The 18,781-nt window shown below is 38.9% G+C and overlaps 1 protein-coding gene across 1 annotated transcript in view; it reads right to left on the reverse strand.

Annotated features, from left to right (window-relative positions):
- The window catches only part of nme7 (NME/NM23 family member 7), a 22,341-nt gene extending 3,814 nt beyond the window's left edge, over positions 1-18,527 (reverse strand). Inside the window, exons 1-10 of the mRNA XM_008293321.1 lie at positions 18,423-18,527; positions 15,394-15,495; positions 14,607-14,773; positions 13,028-13,138; positions 10,962-11,012; positions 10,588-10,795; positions 10,374-10,479; positions 5,285-5,349; positions 4,653-4,721; positions 4,312-4,413 (exon numbers count right to left, since the gene is read on the reverse strand). Of these exons, the coding sequence (XP_008291543.1) occupies positions 4,312-4,413; positions 4,653-4,721; positions 5,285-5,349; positions 10,374-10,479; positions 10,588-10,795; positions 10,962-11,012; positions 13,028-13,138; positions 14,607-14,773; positions 15,394-15,495; positions 18,423-18,425 (984 nt within the window). The 5' untranslated portion in view covers positions 18,426-18,527. The remainder of the gene's footprint in view (positions 1-4,311; positions 4,414-4,652; positions 4,722-5,284; positions 5,350-10,373; positions 10,480-10,587; positions 10,796-10,961; positions 11,013-13,027; positions 13,139-14,606; positions 14,774-15,393; positions 15,496-18,422) is intronic.
- Positions 18,528-18,781: the final 254 nt, after the last annotated feature.

Consider the following 18,781-nt stretch of genomic DNA (forward strand, 5'->3'; position numbering starts at 1 on the left):
GTCCCATAGTGTACAAGACCGATGCTCACGTAATGACTGCTGACTTCTGTGGACGTGGTGGCTGGAGGACAGTGACCTGGTGGTCACATGACTGTCAAACCTTCACGCACTGCTGACTGTCCCACCCTGCTGAGGTGACGGAGACACTGAACCGATGCAAATATTACTGCAGACTGTTTTTCCTGTGTTCAAGATTATTGAGATGCTGCTAACTCTGTTCTTGGCATCACATGTACAGAATATGCACTCTGCATACTGTAATGGGTGAACTGTCTTTTAAACACTGGTCAGAGCGTTCACAGTTTCAAAACTTTCATTATAAAATGCCTAATCACAGAACATAGAGACGTCTCAGTTGTGACGTTACAACAAAACAATTCAATATACTGCCTTGTGGGGATGAATTTCAGCTTTTTAAAATCTGACATTCATAGCCTCTTATGAAAAAAGCAGCCTTTAAAAAATATGTATAAATATTTCCTAAAGCATTATTTTAGATGACATGTAGCATCTTAGACCTGCACATTTAGGCTTGTAAGTCTCATATCTTTGTTTTTATAACTTTATTACTGTTATCTTACTTTTATGCCACTCCTGCAACTACTACTGTCTAGTAGCACCGTGCCTCTTTGTTTTTCATTCCATATAACTGTTCAGACAGATAAACAGAATCAGAGCCTGTTTCTAAAATCTTATATGTATAAAAAATGTTTTTACCAAGCAACGCAGAAATGAAAAAGGAGTGGCATCAATATCCAATTACAATTTCCACTATTAGGATGCTTTTTGAGGGCACTATAGTGCACTAAATTTAGCCCAGTCGCCACCAGGGAACGTTGATACCTTTTTCCTCAAAACCATTATGGGTTAGAAATCAATGATATACACATGTTTCTCACCAACATATGCAGGGCTTCGAACAGGAAGTTTGGACCCATTTGACTGCCTCTAATGTTCATTATCTACTGTACGAACACGTGCGTGACCACAGCGAACTGCAGATGAGTAACAGAGGGCAGTGATGCTTTATTAAACTGCTGATTTAAATGGGCAGTGTGTACTCTCAGAGAATAACCCCTGTATGGGGGTGTGTACAGGCTGGGTCAGGACTGGCTGACAGAGGACCGCTGTCCATTCTGATATCAGGACACATCACAAGACAGCACAATCTCATGACTGAGTGAGTGTGGTGCAAGGCAGCTATGAGTGTCGAGGTGTGAAAACATGAAGTCCTTTATTGCAAGATATGTGACGCCAAGTTAAGGGCGTTATATGTCCCGTGCCATGTGTTTTGACGTTTTTGCTCTCTCCTATAAAGATGCCCTGGAGTTAAATTGATCTACCATCAACTCCACCATGATGAAGTATGTTTGAGGTCACTGAATCCAGCTACTCAACTGTACAGCCATCTGCTTATTCACACTAGACCTGTGACGCTTAAAGATTAGTCAACTGGAATTAATCAATAACCTACTCTTACCACAAACAACTGACCCTTCAACACTCTGACCTCTACTGTCTGAGGCTGCAGCGTTTGTGTAGTCCAATCTGTCATCTTGATAATGAGGTCTCGACACGCATGCACCATAATCAGCATAAAACTGTACTTTTCAACTTGTACAAACAATCCTACACAAAGTCAGACGAACCCGGTCTAAGCCTCCTTCTAGTTTACAACATTTGTTTTTCTGAGAGCTCAGTGCTGCTGTGACTTTCAACTTATCTCGTGTATCAAATAGCTGATCTCCACTGAAGAGTAGGAGTGCTAATGATTAGGTGATTTGTCAGATAACACTGAGGTGAGTCTAAGGTCACAGAGGGATGAAACTGCTTGACCTCCCAGTTAGTCAGTAAAGTCTGAAGCAATCAGAAAGGTTACAGAGTCATAAATGGGGAAAGAAGTCCATAATGAACTAATAGCAGCTGATAGCGGAATCGTCTGCTTGGAGCAGTCATATATCAAATATCAAATATACCAAATAGTTAGAACTAGGGTTTTGGGAGAGACTATGCAATACGTATGATAAGCAGAATACAGTAAAGCAATTAGACTGGGTTAGCAGTATTTGACAAATATATTTATTTTCTTGTCATTCCTCACCATTTGATGAACAAAAATGTCTATTATCCTTGGCTAAAGAAACCTTAAGGAACCAAACACCTCTATGAACTAGAAATACTGAACAGACTACCCTTAAAGACATGATGATTCCACATTTTAATCCTCATATATATATATATATACATACATATATATATATGTGCAACGTTAGCCTTAGTTTTAGTGCTCACCTTGTTATTCTGTTAGTGTCCGAAACTTTCTTTTCGATATAGTTCAGGGACATTTTATTCAATAAAAATGAATCCTAAATGCTAATTGCCGGGCAACTTATTTTGGTATAAAAGTAAAAAATTTCTAACTTTGGCACTCACAATGGGAGGTTCATGGATTTTTTTTTTTGGCTAATCACTTTGCTAAAAATAAAAAACAGCACCCAGGTTTTAGATGCATGTTACTGAGATACTTTGAAAGATGACGGAAGCTCATAACCATCCACAGCCTCTTTAAGTGTTGCCAGCGAGAAACCAAACCAGATGTGGAGATGGTAACCAATGAAAGAACAGAGGGTGTTTGTCAAGACTTCATTATTTGGGCATCAATGAGCAGTGGTTTAGTGTCATGTGACCTGGAAATCAATTGCTAATTAACTATGGCTTTTCCTGCTGCAATGTCAGTAATATTTTGACTGGAGGACGAATGGTTAAGCACAGAATGTAAATGCATTTGAACAAAAATGAATAAATAATGTGCAACAGAGGAAGTTACAAAACCTGAATCTTTAATATTTTTAACAAGAAGCTGAGTCACAGGCAGCGGCTGCGATTGAGAAGAAAACTGTGCAGGTGTGTAGTCTCTCATTCTTATGGTAACCAAGCAGAGCGTCTTATTAGATTTCACTCGCACAGCCCTACAGCTCTGTCTCCACAGCACCCAGAACATACACATGCACACACGTGTTCACACAAACACACATAAGATCACTGCATGGGCCAAGTCGTTTATCTGATTGCCTCAGTCACAAAATCCACAAAAGACGAAGCAAGAGCTAAAAGAAAAACGATTCCTCATAGATTTATATTGTCTGGTTCAGGATTCAGCTGTATATTATTTTCATGTAATCAACTTTAAACCAGTTGGAGCTTGAAACCAAATATGTAACTCAGTTCAGATGAAAAATACGAAGCTTCTCCTTTAACTTTTGGTCTGGATTCCAGCTGCCAGCTTTAATTACTTCAGCAGATGTATCGCAGACTTCATAATAAAAACTAGGCTCAAAAGATTTAGCCAGGCTTACAGGTATGCAAGGCTACAAGACAAAAGGAGTGGCATGTAATTGGCTGAACCGCCTCCACTCAATAAAAACTTCTGTTATACAAGCTAAATACCCAAACTTAAGAAGAGGCAGAGATGGCTTAATTTTTGAAGTATAAGAACAATATTATCTCTAAAGACTACAAATTTGAAACACCTGACCATGTAATGCTGAACAATATTTCATAACGGCAGGATTTATTGCAGAACTGTTGCATTATTACTTTAACCCTCTCAATCCAAAAACTGCTGGTGAGTTTGAATTGCATGTTATTTTAAAATAGCTTCTTAACATTACGCCATTCATAAGGGTGAGAGACTGGAAAGACAGAGAGAATTGTCCAATTTTTAACTTTATAAACTTCTGACACAAATCCTCTGTGATGTTTCATTTGATCAAAAAACTTTACTAAACCACAATATTTCAACAAAATCACTCCATTCTATTTGCCTCATTTAAAAAATGTCAAATGTAAAGCATTTTCACGAACCAGATTCTGCAAAGAAAAACAAAATCTGCACTCCTCGACACAACTGTGAAGCTTTTTCTTGTCTATTATTTATGGCGTTATAACCGAGTTATACAGCACAGAAGACACTTTTGAGTTCTGTCTACTTCCATGACTGTGCTGCTTTCATAGAGTTGCAGGACTTTAAATTACAGTGAAAAATGAGCCCACAGTGATGAGAAATGTGACAGGAGCTACAAATGCCCAGAAACAGCTTGGAGTTCACAGGGTTAAGCTTGTTGTGTATATTAAATGTGAGAGATCCATTTCAGTGAACAGGACATTTGGACAACTCTATTCACAAAGAGGCTGATGGATAATCATTTGTAGAGGATATATTGATTTTCACAGCATCTAAACTGACTCTTGACATTTTACTTGAGTAAACAACTGCAATAGAATATAATGAGGAAAACACACAATACTTACTGGATCGGCGGGCCCACAGAATTCCCTGAATGTCTTTGGTGTGTCGGTGCCATGGATCTCCAGGACCATGCAGGGTCCAGAACACAGCTCGGTCACCATGCTCTGTAGGGAGTATGTGGAAATACAGTAAAAAACTGTAACAATGAATTAGACTTTTGTTTTTAGATGGAAGAAATATACGGATAATGGCAAAAAATCAAGAACTGAACAACTGCAAATCTGGCTATCTTTTGTCACTCTTCTTTTTTGTGCAACATTTGTTTTTCTATCTTTAAAAGCAGCAATTAACAGAACAATGCTGCAGAGACTTGCTGTGGTGGTACAACAATGTTCATACTCACAGGATACTCTGTGACAACACCTTTATAAACTTCATAGAATTCTTCTGCGTTCGCCCGATCCACGTTAAACTGTGACAGGAAAATATATCTCATGAAGACAAACATGAAAATGCAAAATGGAAAAAAGGAGACTGCACTGCAGGAGATTAAATATGAAGAAACAACTGTAGCAGACAAAATAAAGGGAATTCTCTTTATCAAATAGAACTACTTTACTAAGTGTATGTGCTTTGAATTGTAACAGCAGCTGTTCAATCACAAAAGTGTTGCGTAATTTCCATCCAAAAAAGACTAATGTAACATCACGAACATGAAGGATATGAAATCGTATCCTTGGAACAAGGCTCATGCATGAATTGCTAATGTCCACTTTTCTTTTACTCCCTTTCATGGCCAACGCCCCCAGCATGGCTACAGTGATAAAACTGATTGATTTATTTTGTCCTACTACATCACATCTGATGGGGCAAAATGAATAGACTGTGAGGGGTCACCGCTTGCATCACGGATGCCGAGTTCAATTAGGAGGTTGGGGTAGATCAGAGGAAACCAATACAGAGCTCGTATTACATCAGTGCACGAGTAAAGCTGAGCTATATGAGAATGTATGATATATATATGTGTGTGTTTACCATCTGAAGAGCTGAGATTTCAAATCCAGCTGCAGATATGGAGTTCAGGATCTTCCCAGTCAGGCCTGTGAACACATCAAAGCTGTTCTTATCTATGTGAGGTGATGCTTTTCCTAGCAGGCTGGGAAATAACTGTCAGTGTTAGTTTATGCTTGACGATGTTTCAATCAAACAGGATTCTGCTTTGAGCTGTTTGTCTGATCAGGAACCAGAATCCACTGAATCGGTTCTGCGACTGCACAGAACCAACCAGTCTAATACCTTTGAGTTTATGAGTTTACTTTATGAGTTTACACAGATTGACAAGTAATGTGTTTACTGCCACAATAAACTTGATTGTGATCCAAGTCAAACAGCATCTTAAGCAGCAGTCACAGTTATTCGAAGCACACAGTTAAAATGGTTGGAGAGTTTATTATTGAACATGCTATGAAGCCAACACCGCTATTTAGACATCAATATTATCTTAGGTTGCAATGACCTCAATGTCTCCTGTGGACAAAGTACAGTGGGACTGTATTACAGATGTCCTGTCTATTACAGGAAACATTATTTTTGTCCAGACAGTCAGCCTTTTAGAAAGCAGCATACAGAGCTGTAGTTTCTGTCAATGTGGCCATACATTAGAGTAGAGACGGTACAGCTGCAGTGACAAAGGTGCAGCAGTGACAGTGAAGGTCAGGCTGCAGCAGACACATAATTGAATGAAGGCGCCAGTCTCATAATCTCAGGCTGACATCCTGATAAAAAGTAGCCTGTGTACTCAGCAGACAAGACATTTTCCATTAATTCTGAACGCCTCAGCGTGCAGTCATGACTTTCATTCTGAACCAGGTGCCACAGTGAGTGTCGATGAATTTCTCTCTGGTTCAGACACAGTCCAGTCATGTGTACTAGGTGAGAAACCACCTCCTGAGTCCTCTGCGCCCTCCCCAGGCAACAGCCGGCAGCCTGCCTCCGATAGGCACACGCTCAACGCAGCTCCCAAAAGCAGCTGGTGCTGTTGCTAGGAGATCCTATTCTGGGTGCCTGGCAACAGTAGCTTCTCTATTCCAGTCATGTCTGAGTGCATTTTCAGTCACAACTTCCTTTATCGCCACCATGATTTGCTGTGTCCTGTACATGTAGCCGCCACGTAAATTAGCCTCTTAAGTGATTCTCAAGGGAAATCTGAGCAAGGCTTTTGGCACTATTTGTCTTTGAACTGACTGACGATCCCAGTTCGGCCTCCGCTGGTGAAACCACTCACACTGGGTAACTATTTTTGGCTCAGATCAAATATGTCACGTCACGTCTGAAGGTAAACATCCTGTGCTCACATTAAAACTACGCTAATACTGTATTTTGCGCAATTTCTGATGTTTTTAACTACTCCACTACTCCAGGTGGAGTGCTTGTACAAAACAACTCATTAAAACTGACAAAAAAAAAACAGTTGAGCAGACCTAAACCAGGCCATTTAACAAATTATGAAGAGATGACAATACTTACTGCCTCTATTACACTGTGAACATAAAATATCACAGCAGGTTAAAATGTACTCAGATTGGTTTTATCATCAGGGTTATTATGAATTTGAAAACATTTTCAGATGAGCTGCTTTCTCTCTACAACAAATGACTTGTCTAAGTGAGCAAAAGAACTATCATTATATAACACCCATTAAGTAGCCAAACCACAATGAGCACAGAGAAATTTGTGGTTGGACTTTGTAAGGTTGTGTAAACTGCTCCTCAACTACAGACATGCACTACAAATATTTGAATAAATGAACTTTAGCAACATTAAACAATTAGAACCACTCAAAACTAAACTAAACTAACATCTTTATCTGTGGTTCTTTGATAAGTAAAAAAACTTTAAGGACAAATTTGATGTTGGGTTTTACATTACATTTTTGCATCTTCACCAGAAAACACAAAACCAAAAACAACGGCTTTCTGCCAACCACCTTTTACTTTGCTTTTTTTCACAGCAAGATACACTGACAAAACTAAAAGACAACACAAGAGAGAGCATTTGAAAGATTAATATCACACAGTTTCTAATTACAATACTATCACTGTGTGTGTGATAAATTAGCACCGTCAATAACAACTAGTATTAATTGAAACATGCATACAGATGCATACTTTCTGTTTGAGGTCATTTATTACTGCGGCTGGTAGCGAGCTTAGCAGCTGCTCAACGATGCCCAGAGGCAAACAAAACATGTTCATGCTTATGTGTGTGTGTGTCTTTTTTTTTTTTAACAAGTTCTCTTTCATGAAATTTTCTCACAGCAAACATTTCAACACGTCATAACAGGAAAAGCATGGCTGTAATAACGACCGAAATAACATTTATAATGGCTCCATTCCATGTAGGTGTGGCAAGAAGTCGTGCCAGAGAGCAGAATGTACAGCACCAGACTCCTGGCACACAAACATATCATTCAGCCATTATCTTTATGTTATTGTCAGAGATCGAAATGTCCCTACAGGGGAACGATGTGTACACTGGGAATAAAATGACCCTAAGCAGATGAATATGATTAATAGTATCATTTCTCCTTCTCCTGCTGAATAAATATTGTGAGAGATGATGCGGATCTTCAAATCAAAATGTCATCTTGGCTCACGATGTTCCAGCCTGACTTTTGCTTCTGATAAATAGACCAGGTTCCATGATGCAATACAGAGAAGAGTTTTGGATCATAAATAAGAGTCTAGAGCTATACTAAAGGCACATTGAACTAAATCCTAATGTGTTTACCACTTTAGTTTGGCTTGGTAGCATGCTAACATTCACTAGCAACAAACACAAACCACAACTGAGGCTGATGGGATTGTCATTAGTTATGCAGGTATTTGGGCATTCTTGAAAGTGTTGGACAAACTGGAATTTGACCAGATGGTGGTGCTAGATAAAAACTACAATCAATCTAAATAGTCAGGTAGGCGAGCCTGTCCACATCAAACACCAAACAAATGACCGTTGAGGGCAAGCGATAAAATCAAGAATAGAAATTAAATTCATTTTTGTGGGACTCTGGTGAGCTTGTTTATTCTAACACACAGCACTTGGCCTTACATGCTGAGAACAACGAGCCCAGGTCCCTCCTCAGTCAACAACTTTGTGTGTGCATACTTCAGCTCTGTCCAGAGAATTTCACATTTCACAGGTCAGAGCTTTAGTGGCATGCTCCCTGAACAGGGATCAGGACAGGGATTTGGAAAAACCCAAAGCCAAATTTGGTAACCATGTCGTGCCTTTGTGTGACACAAGCACTGCCTTAGGTAGAAGAAGTTATGACATTAAAGGTCAGTACAAATACATAAATTACAGGGTGACAAAAGACAGACATTGTGTGAGGGATGTTAATGCTAAATTTCAATCATTTGTGGTTTTTAATCTTTATTTTTTTTTACTTCTAATTCAATTCTATATCCAAAAGGATTCACACCTTTTCTTTGTAATTGGTGCCAAAGCCTTTATTTGCCACCACAGCAACCAAACATTTCTTCGAATTCTAACAACTTTCTTGCATGTCTCCACTTGGATTTTGCTCCACTCCTCTTTTGTGACGATCTGCCGGTCTTTTGAGGCTGGAAGGCTTCACTGCCATCACTCTGGGTGTTCAGTTCCCACCACAGACTCTTGGTAAGATTCAGGTCTGGGCTAGTTGGGCTGCTCCCAAATGTTTATCTTGTTTTCTGTTAACCGTTTCTCGGCCACTTGGCTGTATGTTTAAGATCACTGTCTTGTTTTTTTGCAGACTGACTCACGTTTTTCTCTAGAATCTTAGTTTTTTTTTCTTTTTTATTATTTCGACTCAATTAAATTTTATTGATTTAGCGCAATTCACAACATATGTCATCTCCTAGTGCTTAACAGAGGAAGGTCAAGACCTTGTAAATTTAATGAGGTGGTTTACTTTGCCAAAGTTACCTGACCCATTGGCTCAAAAAACACCCTAAGTCTTACAATCTCATTGCCATGCTTGACAGTAGGGATTGATATTTATACTTGAGGTTTGATGCTTATCTTTTCTTTCACCAAACCAAAGCCACGCCCTCAACTTCAGGTAACGCCACCGTGTTCAGTGTCTGTTCTGAGATGTTGCTGCCAGAACAGCTCAAATTCATCAGGATGGTCTTGGTGCTGGGGCTGCAAGGTGGCTTAGTGGTAAGCACCGTTGCCTTGCAGCAAGAAGGTTGCCAGTTTGCGTCCCGATGAGGACACCCGGGATCTTTCTGCGTGGAGTTTGTATGTTCTCCCCGTGCAGCATGGATTCTCTGGGTTCTCCGGCTTCTTCCCACACAGTCCAAAAACATATTGAGGTTAATGGGTGATTCTAAATTGTCCGTAGGTGTGAATGTGAGTGTGCTTGGTTGTCTTTCTCTAAGTGTAGCCCTGTGATAGACTGGCGACCTGTCCAGGGTGTCAGCTAGGATAGGTTCCAGCCCCCCCCCGTGACCTCAGTGAGGATTAAGCAGTGTACAGATGATGGATGGATGGATTGGTCTTGGTGCTGCACAAGGGTCATTTCTCACTTCCTATGAACTCCTTTGAGATTTGTAGAGTGTCCTTGTACTTTTTGAAAATGTTTTGCACTGTAGCCACTAAAACTTGAAACCACTTTGATATGACTTCATGGCTTCACAGCCTTTCCTTATCTCGTGAGCAGCCGCAATGTGTAACTCTTTCTCACTAATGGAACCTAATAGCTCACTAAACTCTTTGGTTTTGGCCATGATCTACAGCTGAATAGTAACTGACTAGAGAACTACTATGTCAGCTGTTCTGAATTTATAGTGTTTTTAGTATAGGGTATGAATAACTTTGGACATTACATTTTTAGTGAAAAAAAAATAAATCAAAATTGTGAATATTTATCAATAACATCTCTAATGCAATGTCTTAGTGTTTTTCGTCACTCATTTATGTCATTTTTAGCCAGATGAGACTTGTTGGTCAAGCAAAATACCCCTACTAAATACTAATTTAGTAGGGGATTAATTCATTTTAAGGGGATTAATTCATTTTAAGCTTAAATGTAGTATTATTGATAACAATCTTTGGGTGCATATACTGTCAGTATACTTACCTTCTGATATGGCGTGAGGTTTGATGATGCAACATGTACAGTCTGTATAGATGGCTGTGTTGGAGGGACCATGGCCAATTGTGGAAGGAAAAAAAAATTCAAGCTCCTAACAAAACAAACAGAATCAAAACAATTTAGTGGCCTGGATTGTCTCTGGAAATGCAAAACATGGGCTACAAGAGGATGAATAAAGTGAAGAGGTTAACATTCTCACTCGTGCTGCTGCAGCTAGTGAGTCAGAGCCATGCCCAACATTTTTGATGCCATCTGTTCCAAACTGGGCACGGACACTCTGCGGTGCTTCCCTCCGAGCCACAGCAGGGTCTGCAGGTCCCAGGAGTCTCCTCCAGATAGACATGGCCTCATCACCCATCAGCTCCATGGCAACCACAGGGCCCGAGGACACAAATTGTACCAGGTTACTGCAAAATGGAGCAACACTGGAATGACGCACTCATTTAAAAATGGAAAAGCTGCATTAAATGTGCTCAAATGTCACCACGGTGTCACCAGGATCATTATCACAGTTTCTGTTAATGATGATGGCAGAAACCTAAAATCTGATTAATGATTTACACAGGCACTCACGTGAAGAAAGGCTTCGTCTGGTGTTCCACATAAAAATCTGCCGCTTGGCTGCTGTAATGTAAGAAAACCATAAACCAAAGAGTTAATCAGTGGTCAAACAATCTTGCATTGAACACTGAGCACTAAATCACTGGCAAAGACAGAGGTCAATGGTATTTCTGTATGTTTCAGCTTCTTACCTATTTGTGAAATAAAAAATAATTCTAAGGTCACAATATTTGAATAAGATTACACTTTACTCTGATCTCATGTGTTCGTGGGTTTTCCACCAGGGTTCTGTGTTTGTCCAACTGAATTTTACTCTTGGCAGCTCAGAGAAGACTTCAAAACAGTTACATCTTAATATTAAGAAATAGATATGGAAATCCCTAATATGATGTGTGTGGGGGAAGAGAGTCAATATTGGTAAACTGGTACTAATTATGGCAAAAGACTATGATACATGACTGTATCAGCTTTGACTTTAGTTCATTTTTAGTTGAATTTCCCGAAAACAACTGCTCAAATTAAATGGAATTTGCAGGAAATTAATTTGAGGACACTGTTGTCATGTCCTACTTTTTCCTAATATGCTGCCCTAGTGTGCATGAGATGGCTTTCTTAAATTTTAAATCAACATTCTCAACATAATTATATTGTAGGCAATGTGAAGAAATACTTGAAAGTATAACAAATAAATAAAATATAAAAATCCAAGCAACTAAAGAGAACATTAAGGTGAGTCACTAATGGGTCTGAACACACACACACACACACACACACACACACACACACACACACACACACACTCACATATCTAAGGCTCTGAATCCACATAAACTGTATACATTTATATGTGTAGATTCAGAGTTAGTTCCAAGAACCAGTCTATGGTGCCAGAGGTTAGCACGCCTGATTGCCCGCTTCTGCCTGCCGCCCAGCTAGCTTTGCTCCTGACCCCTAAACCTATCCTACCGGGTGGCAACTCCATGTCGTGTCTTTGGTATTGCCCAGTGGAGCCTGACTGATTAAGACTCAGCCCCAGGTACTTGTGGGCGAGTTCCTCTACTAGACCCGGGTGCGCTATTCCAGTAGAGGTAGCTCTATTTTGGTCAATACATAGGGGATCTTTGAATCTAGACTCTACCATGTGCTACTGCCCCCAACAACGTAACTGCTAGGAAAACAGGGAAACATAAACCTCTCCACCATGATAAGGTGACGATTTTTCGGAGGAATATGTTGGTGATTCTGCAGATCCAGGAGGGGTTATGCAGATTGTGTCTTGGCCGTGGAATAGCGGGCCAGCTCTTTACAGTTTCAGAGTTGCTGAGGGGGTCACTGCCTCAGGTGAAGGTGTTGAAGTATCTCAGGGGTGGTTCAGAAGTGACGTTTTCAGAAGTGTTGTGTAATTGTAGCATGAGATGGACAGGCAGATCCGTGCAGCATCAACAGTAATATGGGCATTGTACTTGACCATCACGCCTCATTAGATGCCTCCAAAACACCTTACTTTTAGAGGTTTTCTGGGCATGTCTAACTACAAAGAGACCAAGAGGTAGACCCAGACCTTGATGGAGGGATTGCATATCTCATCTGGCCTGGAAATGCCTTGGTATATCCATTGAGGAGCTAAAAGTGCTGCTCGGGAGAAGGACATCTGGAATGAGCTGCTTAGCCTGTTGCCACCCTGACCTGACCCCAGATAGGCAGCAAATAATGAATGGATGGACAAAGTCCTAAATTCAATGTTTACTTAACTGAGTACCGGTAAGTGCTCTACTTCAAACGATCCTTAAAGAAAACTCTGTTATATGAGGCAGAAATTGGTTTGATAATATGATTCCATTATGAATGACCACCTGATAAAACAGTTAGTAGTTAATTAAATTCTGACCTTGTCTGCCCCTTGACATGCCATATGTTCTCAATGTGTGTGAGAAAGCAGAGCCATCCATCTGTTTACATGAGGATACAGGCACCAAACCGCCTGTGTCTCCCTCTTTGACAAGAGTTTATCTGATACATTATCACAGGATGGCTGTAAGATTATTACTAAACGCTGTGCAGAGAGGCTTTGACCTTACCTGGTAAGATTTGTCATTTTGGCTTTGGTCACAATCAGGTTGGAGGAGTATATCAATTCAAGGACGTCACCTATCTTAGTAACTACATCTGGCTTTATCAAGGCGAGAGTTCTGGAAAAACAGTGAGAGGGAAAAAGGTGTGATTCAGCAGCATCAAAAATCACAGCTAGCAGGAGGAAGTTCATCAAGGTCAGACACACGATACAAACTGACAACAACAGCGTGTGTCTTCAGGTGTGTTGCTATTGTATAAGGTTGGGTGTTGCACTTCACTATATGTATGACAGAAAGCAAATTATATCCCTAGCACAGAAAAAACTACACATGGACACCAAGAGCTTGTCAATCTTGTATATTTACATGTTATCAAAAATACAATTGCTACTCAAAGTATCCACTTCACTTTGGCACTATAGTGTGTCGTAGATTTAATTTTAAAATGCTAAATTTATCAATTTCTCCATCAACCTATAGTCAGCTACTCATAATGACAAACTGAAAACATGTAGTACAAACATGTACAAATTTATTTAAAATCAAAACCTGGTATTTCTCATTCACAGTAAAGTATTCAGACCCTTAATTCAGTACCTTTTAGAGGCCTTTTTGGCAGCTGTAACAGCTTTGAGTCTTGTTTCGTCAGATTGGATGCAAAATGTCTGTGAACTGACATCTTCAGGTCTCTTCACAGGTTTTCTGTGGGGTTTAAGTCTGGCCTTTGGCTGGGCCACTCAAGTACAGTCAAACACTTGACCAGAGGACACTCCAGCTTTGTCTTGGCTGTATGCTTTGGTTCACTGTGGTGATGAAAGGTGAACTGTTGCCCCAGTCTCAGTCTGTTGCACTCTGGAACAGGTTTTCTTCAGGGACATCTGTGGATTTGGCTTCATTCATCCTCCCCTCAGTTCTGAGCCAGTGTTCCTGCTCCTGCTGCTGAGCAGCATCACCATAGCACGATGCTGCCACCACCATAGTTCATTGGAGGGGCGCTTCTTGCTCTGTTACTCTATTTGACCCAACGGCCAACTCTAGCACAAATCCTAGTGGTTTCAAACTTCTTCTATTTCTCAGTTATTGAGGCTGCTGTGCTCCTGGAAACACTCAGAGCTTTATAAATGTTTTTATATCCTTGCCCTGATCTCTGATTCTCCGCAGTTTTATTACAGAGGTCTAAAGAGAGTTTCTGGACTTCATGGTTTGGCTTTTGTCCTGACATGCAGTGTGTATTGTGGGATCTTTTATGTACAGATGCGTGCCTTTCTAAACTCTGTCTAATGAATTCAGCCTGACAAAGGAGAACTCTAATCAAGTTCAACACACACCTCAAGGATTATTCACGCAAACAAAATGAATCTGACAACAACTAAGAGTGCCACAGTAAAGGAATTGATTACTTTTGTAAATTAGAAATTTAAGTTATGGACTTTTAATAAATTTAAAGAAAATTCAAAAACACGTTTTTATTTTGTCCTTATGAGTTATTGAGTGTAAACTGATGAGCAAAAATGTCCATTTTATCCACTTAAAATGTAATCTACAACACTATAAGGTGTGCAAAAAGTGTCTGAACCAACAATACCTTTCTTTTTTGCTGCCAAGTTTGTTTGCTGTGAACTGATCCCCATACTCGATCAGATTTAGCTGCCGAGAGAACACATTCACTCGATTCCCAACAAACAAGTCCTCTTGATGAATGTTGTCGTATTTGGTCCTTCTCAAAAATATTCGCTGGTTCTTTACATCAAACTGAAAATGAAAGCAAATAGGATGGTTTATCAAAAATAAATAAAATATGTACAAAATAAATCATACAGCTGCCAATTTAAAATTGAAATTTATAAAATCATCTTTCTTGTCAAAGTTTTATTCACATGCTGTTAGTGTCATGCACAGTTAGTTTACATCAAGATAATGTTTACATTCAGGGTTGGCTTCTGGCTCAGAATAAACCTTTAGTTGTTGATTACGCACTTCAGTGAGCGTGATCAGGCCATGTACAGTAAAAATAACAAGTGTGTCTTTTCCTTATTTGACATAAATTAATGCATATTATTTTAGATTTTTTTAAAAATGTATTATGCTTGGGCAAATGAAGCTGGTCAAAAAACTGAACCGCTATTTTTACTCCCTATTCCATGTTTTATGGTGCTGGTGATTTTCTTTTGCCACTGGTGAAAATTTCTCTGTGGGGACACCAAAAATTCCTTGATGCAGGAAAAATATTGACACTTTGCCTAATAAATCTTCTTAAATACTCTAATTCTGGGGCAGAAAAGTTTGATAGATTCTTCTCACACCAGCTTTTCTGTTATAAAAAGCCTTTAAAAAAGCAGAAGCAATCAATAAGTGCAGTAATATATGTGTACCATTTCCACTGAGCCATCTTTAGGGTAGTAGAACAGTTGGTAGCGCCGCAGGAGAGCTGCAGTGGGGTCATACCACTCAGCAAGAAAGGCGAAGCGATCCTCCTGAAAGAGTCGAGACAGAGATCAAATCAGATACAAGCCAGAGAATAGCCCATTTTGAAATGTAATAAGCTCATAAAGACATCATGATGTTGCCTAAAAATAAAAATTGAAATTAAGATATTAATGTGAAATATATTTGTACAGGCCTTGTTTACAGATTTAGAATGGTTTCACAATTACACTCAGTGAAACCAAGGAAACTCCTGACTGTCCACACAATTAAAGTGTACTTCTATGTTTTAGTCCTTTTCTAAAAATCACATATTTCTAACTTACATTAAATCACATTACAATACTATTAATTCTTCTTCAGTGTAACCTTTGGTCTTTGATACTTTCAAATGTGCCTTCCTCCTCTCTTGCCAGCAAGTGTTCTGATTGTGAAATCAACTTGCACAGACATGAACCATACTTGAGTTAAGACATACTATATAGTAAATATTAGGTCTACATTTCGTTTTGTCAAAAGTATGACTGTTGCAAAGCAAAGCAAAGCAAAGCAGTGTGTACTTTTGAAATGTTACTTTCAGCTACAGAACTACCCAGTGACAATGTAGTTCTGACAGAAATATCTGTAAGTCTGTTATTTACAGTGCTGGATTACCTAATCCATGTAAATTTCACATTGCTAAATGTTCCTTCCAAGAGTGTAGTGCAATTGTCGGCTGTGGTAGGTAGGTTCGCATATTTTGCAAGTCTATGTTCACAGAAACTTAACATTTAAAGGTTTTTGAAAATCCTTATTAGTATGGCAGCTTACCAGAAGTAACTGTGTTGCAATAGTGTTGAAAAAGTGTGATTGTAAAAAGCAGGTTGGAGTGATGTAGGATGAGCCAGCATCAGAACTTAACCTGATTTCATTCATCTTGTCAACAAAAAATAATTAAGTGCAGTGCACACTAATAATCATTTGTTTGCACTGCTGCCTCATAGCAACACAAGCCTGTTTGGCTTCCAGCACTTTCTATGCAGATGGTCACCATAGGAGCTCGAGTTTTTTTTTCCCACAGCCCAAAGTCATGCAAGTCAGGTGAATGGAAGACTTTGTCCTTAACACTGATGTGAGCATGTCAGTGAAGAACAATATGTCCTAGGTGTCTTTTACCTATTGTTGACTTGAAAAAGCTTCAACCGCATGACCCTGATTGGTTAGGCAAAGAAAATAAACAGTCTTTCTGTTCTGCTATAGGAGGGGAAGTTGTAGGTGCAGTGTAAAGTCAAACTTTGTATTGTTTGCCAAAGATTGCGGATAACACCAAATTCAGGTATTCTTTGATTTTATTTATTTATTTTTTAGACAGATTACCTTGCCCACAACCACAGGCAAGTTAGATGTGATCTCACTGTCTTGTTTGAGCAGAGAAAGTGCATACTGTTAAGTGTAAACCTACTACTGATACTGATTTGGAGTATGTATGTCAAAGTAGTTAACCTACTACATTAACCAGTAAGGTATCATTCAATCTGAGACAGTTGAGTTTTCTTTAAAAGTCAAAACAACCCAAAATATAATCACCAGCCAATATGCTTCACCAAATATACTGTGTAAAACATGGAGCTCAATGATACAACTTAATGAACTAAAAACATAAGATAATTGTCAACAATAATGGCAACAATGCAATATATAATACTGTAGGTTCTTAATATTTATCCTAGTCTGGTAATTTGTATTTTATATACTACTGAGTGTCTTAAGCCTAATATTTAAATTACTTAGTACAACTATGTATTCTATATTATATAGTAGAATCGTAACTGTAAGATTGAAATCACTCAGTTAACGTACATAATAATACTGTAGGGACTTACTCTTAAAATTTACCCTTGTTAGGTAAATTCATAATGAGAATCTTATTTCTTTATTGGAAAACACTTTGCAGGAAATTACTATACGGTGATACAGTTTTGAATCATTGACATTTCAGTGACAAAGAGTACAGAAGTGTATTCATTTCTGTTCTCTAAATGTAACCTCGGTTACAGTTTAGTAAATGGACTGTGTACAATCTTTACCAAGTCCATTTTATATTTATGTTGTGGTGCTTTACTGTAGTTTTTTTAATGCATTATATTTTATGTCTGTCTCATAAAAGGCTTTTAAAATCTTTTTTCTAGAAAGTAACTTGTAACTATAGTTGTGAAATATGTGTAGGGAGTAAAAGCTCTATAAATGTAATTATTCATGTGAAATACAAGTAGCTCAGAACTGTACTAAAGCACAGTACTTTAGTAAATGTACTAAGTTACTTTCTACGTATAATGAGACGGCCCCACACCGCTCAAGACACCCATACTGAAAGACACACAAAATATTGCTTGTAGCCACTTATTTTTGTATATCTTTGTGACAATTTGGTATATCTTTAGGCCTTAACATTTGTGTGTCTGTTATCTCTGTGTTGTCTTTGTAGTCACTTTGCATCCCTCTGTGACTCCCTTGTGTCTCTTTGTAGGCGTTTGTTACTACTTTGCGGTCATTTAACCTTGTTGGGTGAATCTCTAACGCCACTCTTATTTCTCTATTGGAAAATACTTTGGCTCAACAGCTGATGTTTGAAATAAGCTGTACAAACAACGGAAACGTAAAGCTTTAGCTAACGATTAACGAGCATCAGTGCTCACCCATAGATATTAGCTAGTTAACTAACTTATTTAGCACCGGTTTTTATTGAAAAGTTGCGTCTCAATGTTATATAACTTGACTTGGCTTCTCCAAAAAGCCAGTATTTAAAAAAGCCTAACCTACTGATCGAACTAACTAGTTTGAGTTCGCGTAATGTTAGCTGTTATGCTATCATGTGGTTGCTAAGCTAACGTCACAGTACAGCTACCAGTTCGGGTCGTTCAAGCTGTAACTGGAGTTCTAACTTTGACCACACACGGTACTCATACCGCAGATATGGAAGAAATGAATTCCAACTCACCATTTGTTGTAAAAATAAAAAATAAAACAACTACATGAGTCTATACTGCAGTAAGCTAGCAAACGTTAGCAATCCCGGGCTGTGCTTCGTTTCTATAGTAACGGTAGTGACATACCGTGGTGAGTTCAGAGTAGCTTGTAGTTAAAACAACCTTATTACATTCTAGTTGATTAATATCAACCGCTCATGTGCACTAGTTGTTAATTAAAGTTTATTGTTGCTATATAAATCCTGGACACAACATGAAATATACTACATCAAATTCACGATTAAATTTAGGTATTTGAGTATTAGCGCGGGAGCAGTAAAATGTCCGAAAAGCCTTAACCTGGTTGTACTGTTAGCCTTTTTAAAGTGGT

This window comes from Stegastes partitus, unplaced genomic scaffold (genome assembly GCF_000690725.1).
Source record: "Stegastes partitus isolate 25-593 unplaced genomic scaffold, Stegastes_partitus-1.0.2 Scaffold873, whole genome shotgun sequence".
In the NCBI taxonomy this organism is placed as follows: Eukaryota; Metazoa; Chordata; class Actinopteri; family Pomacentridae; genus Stegastes; species Stegastes partitus.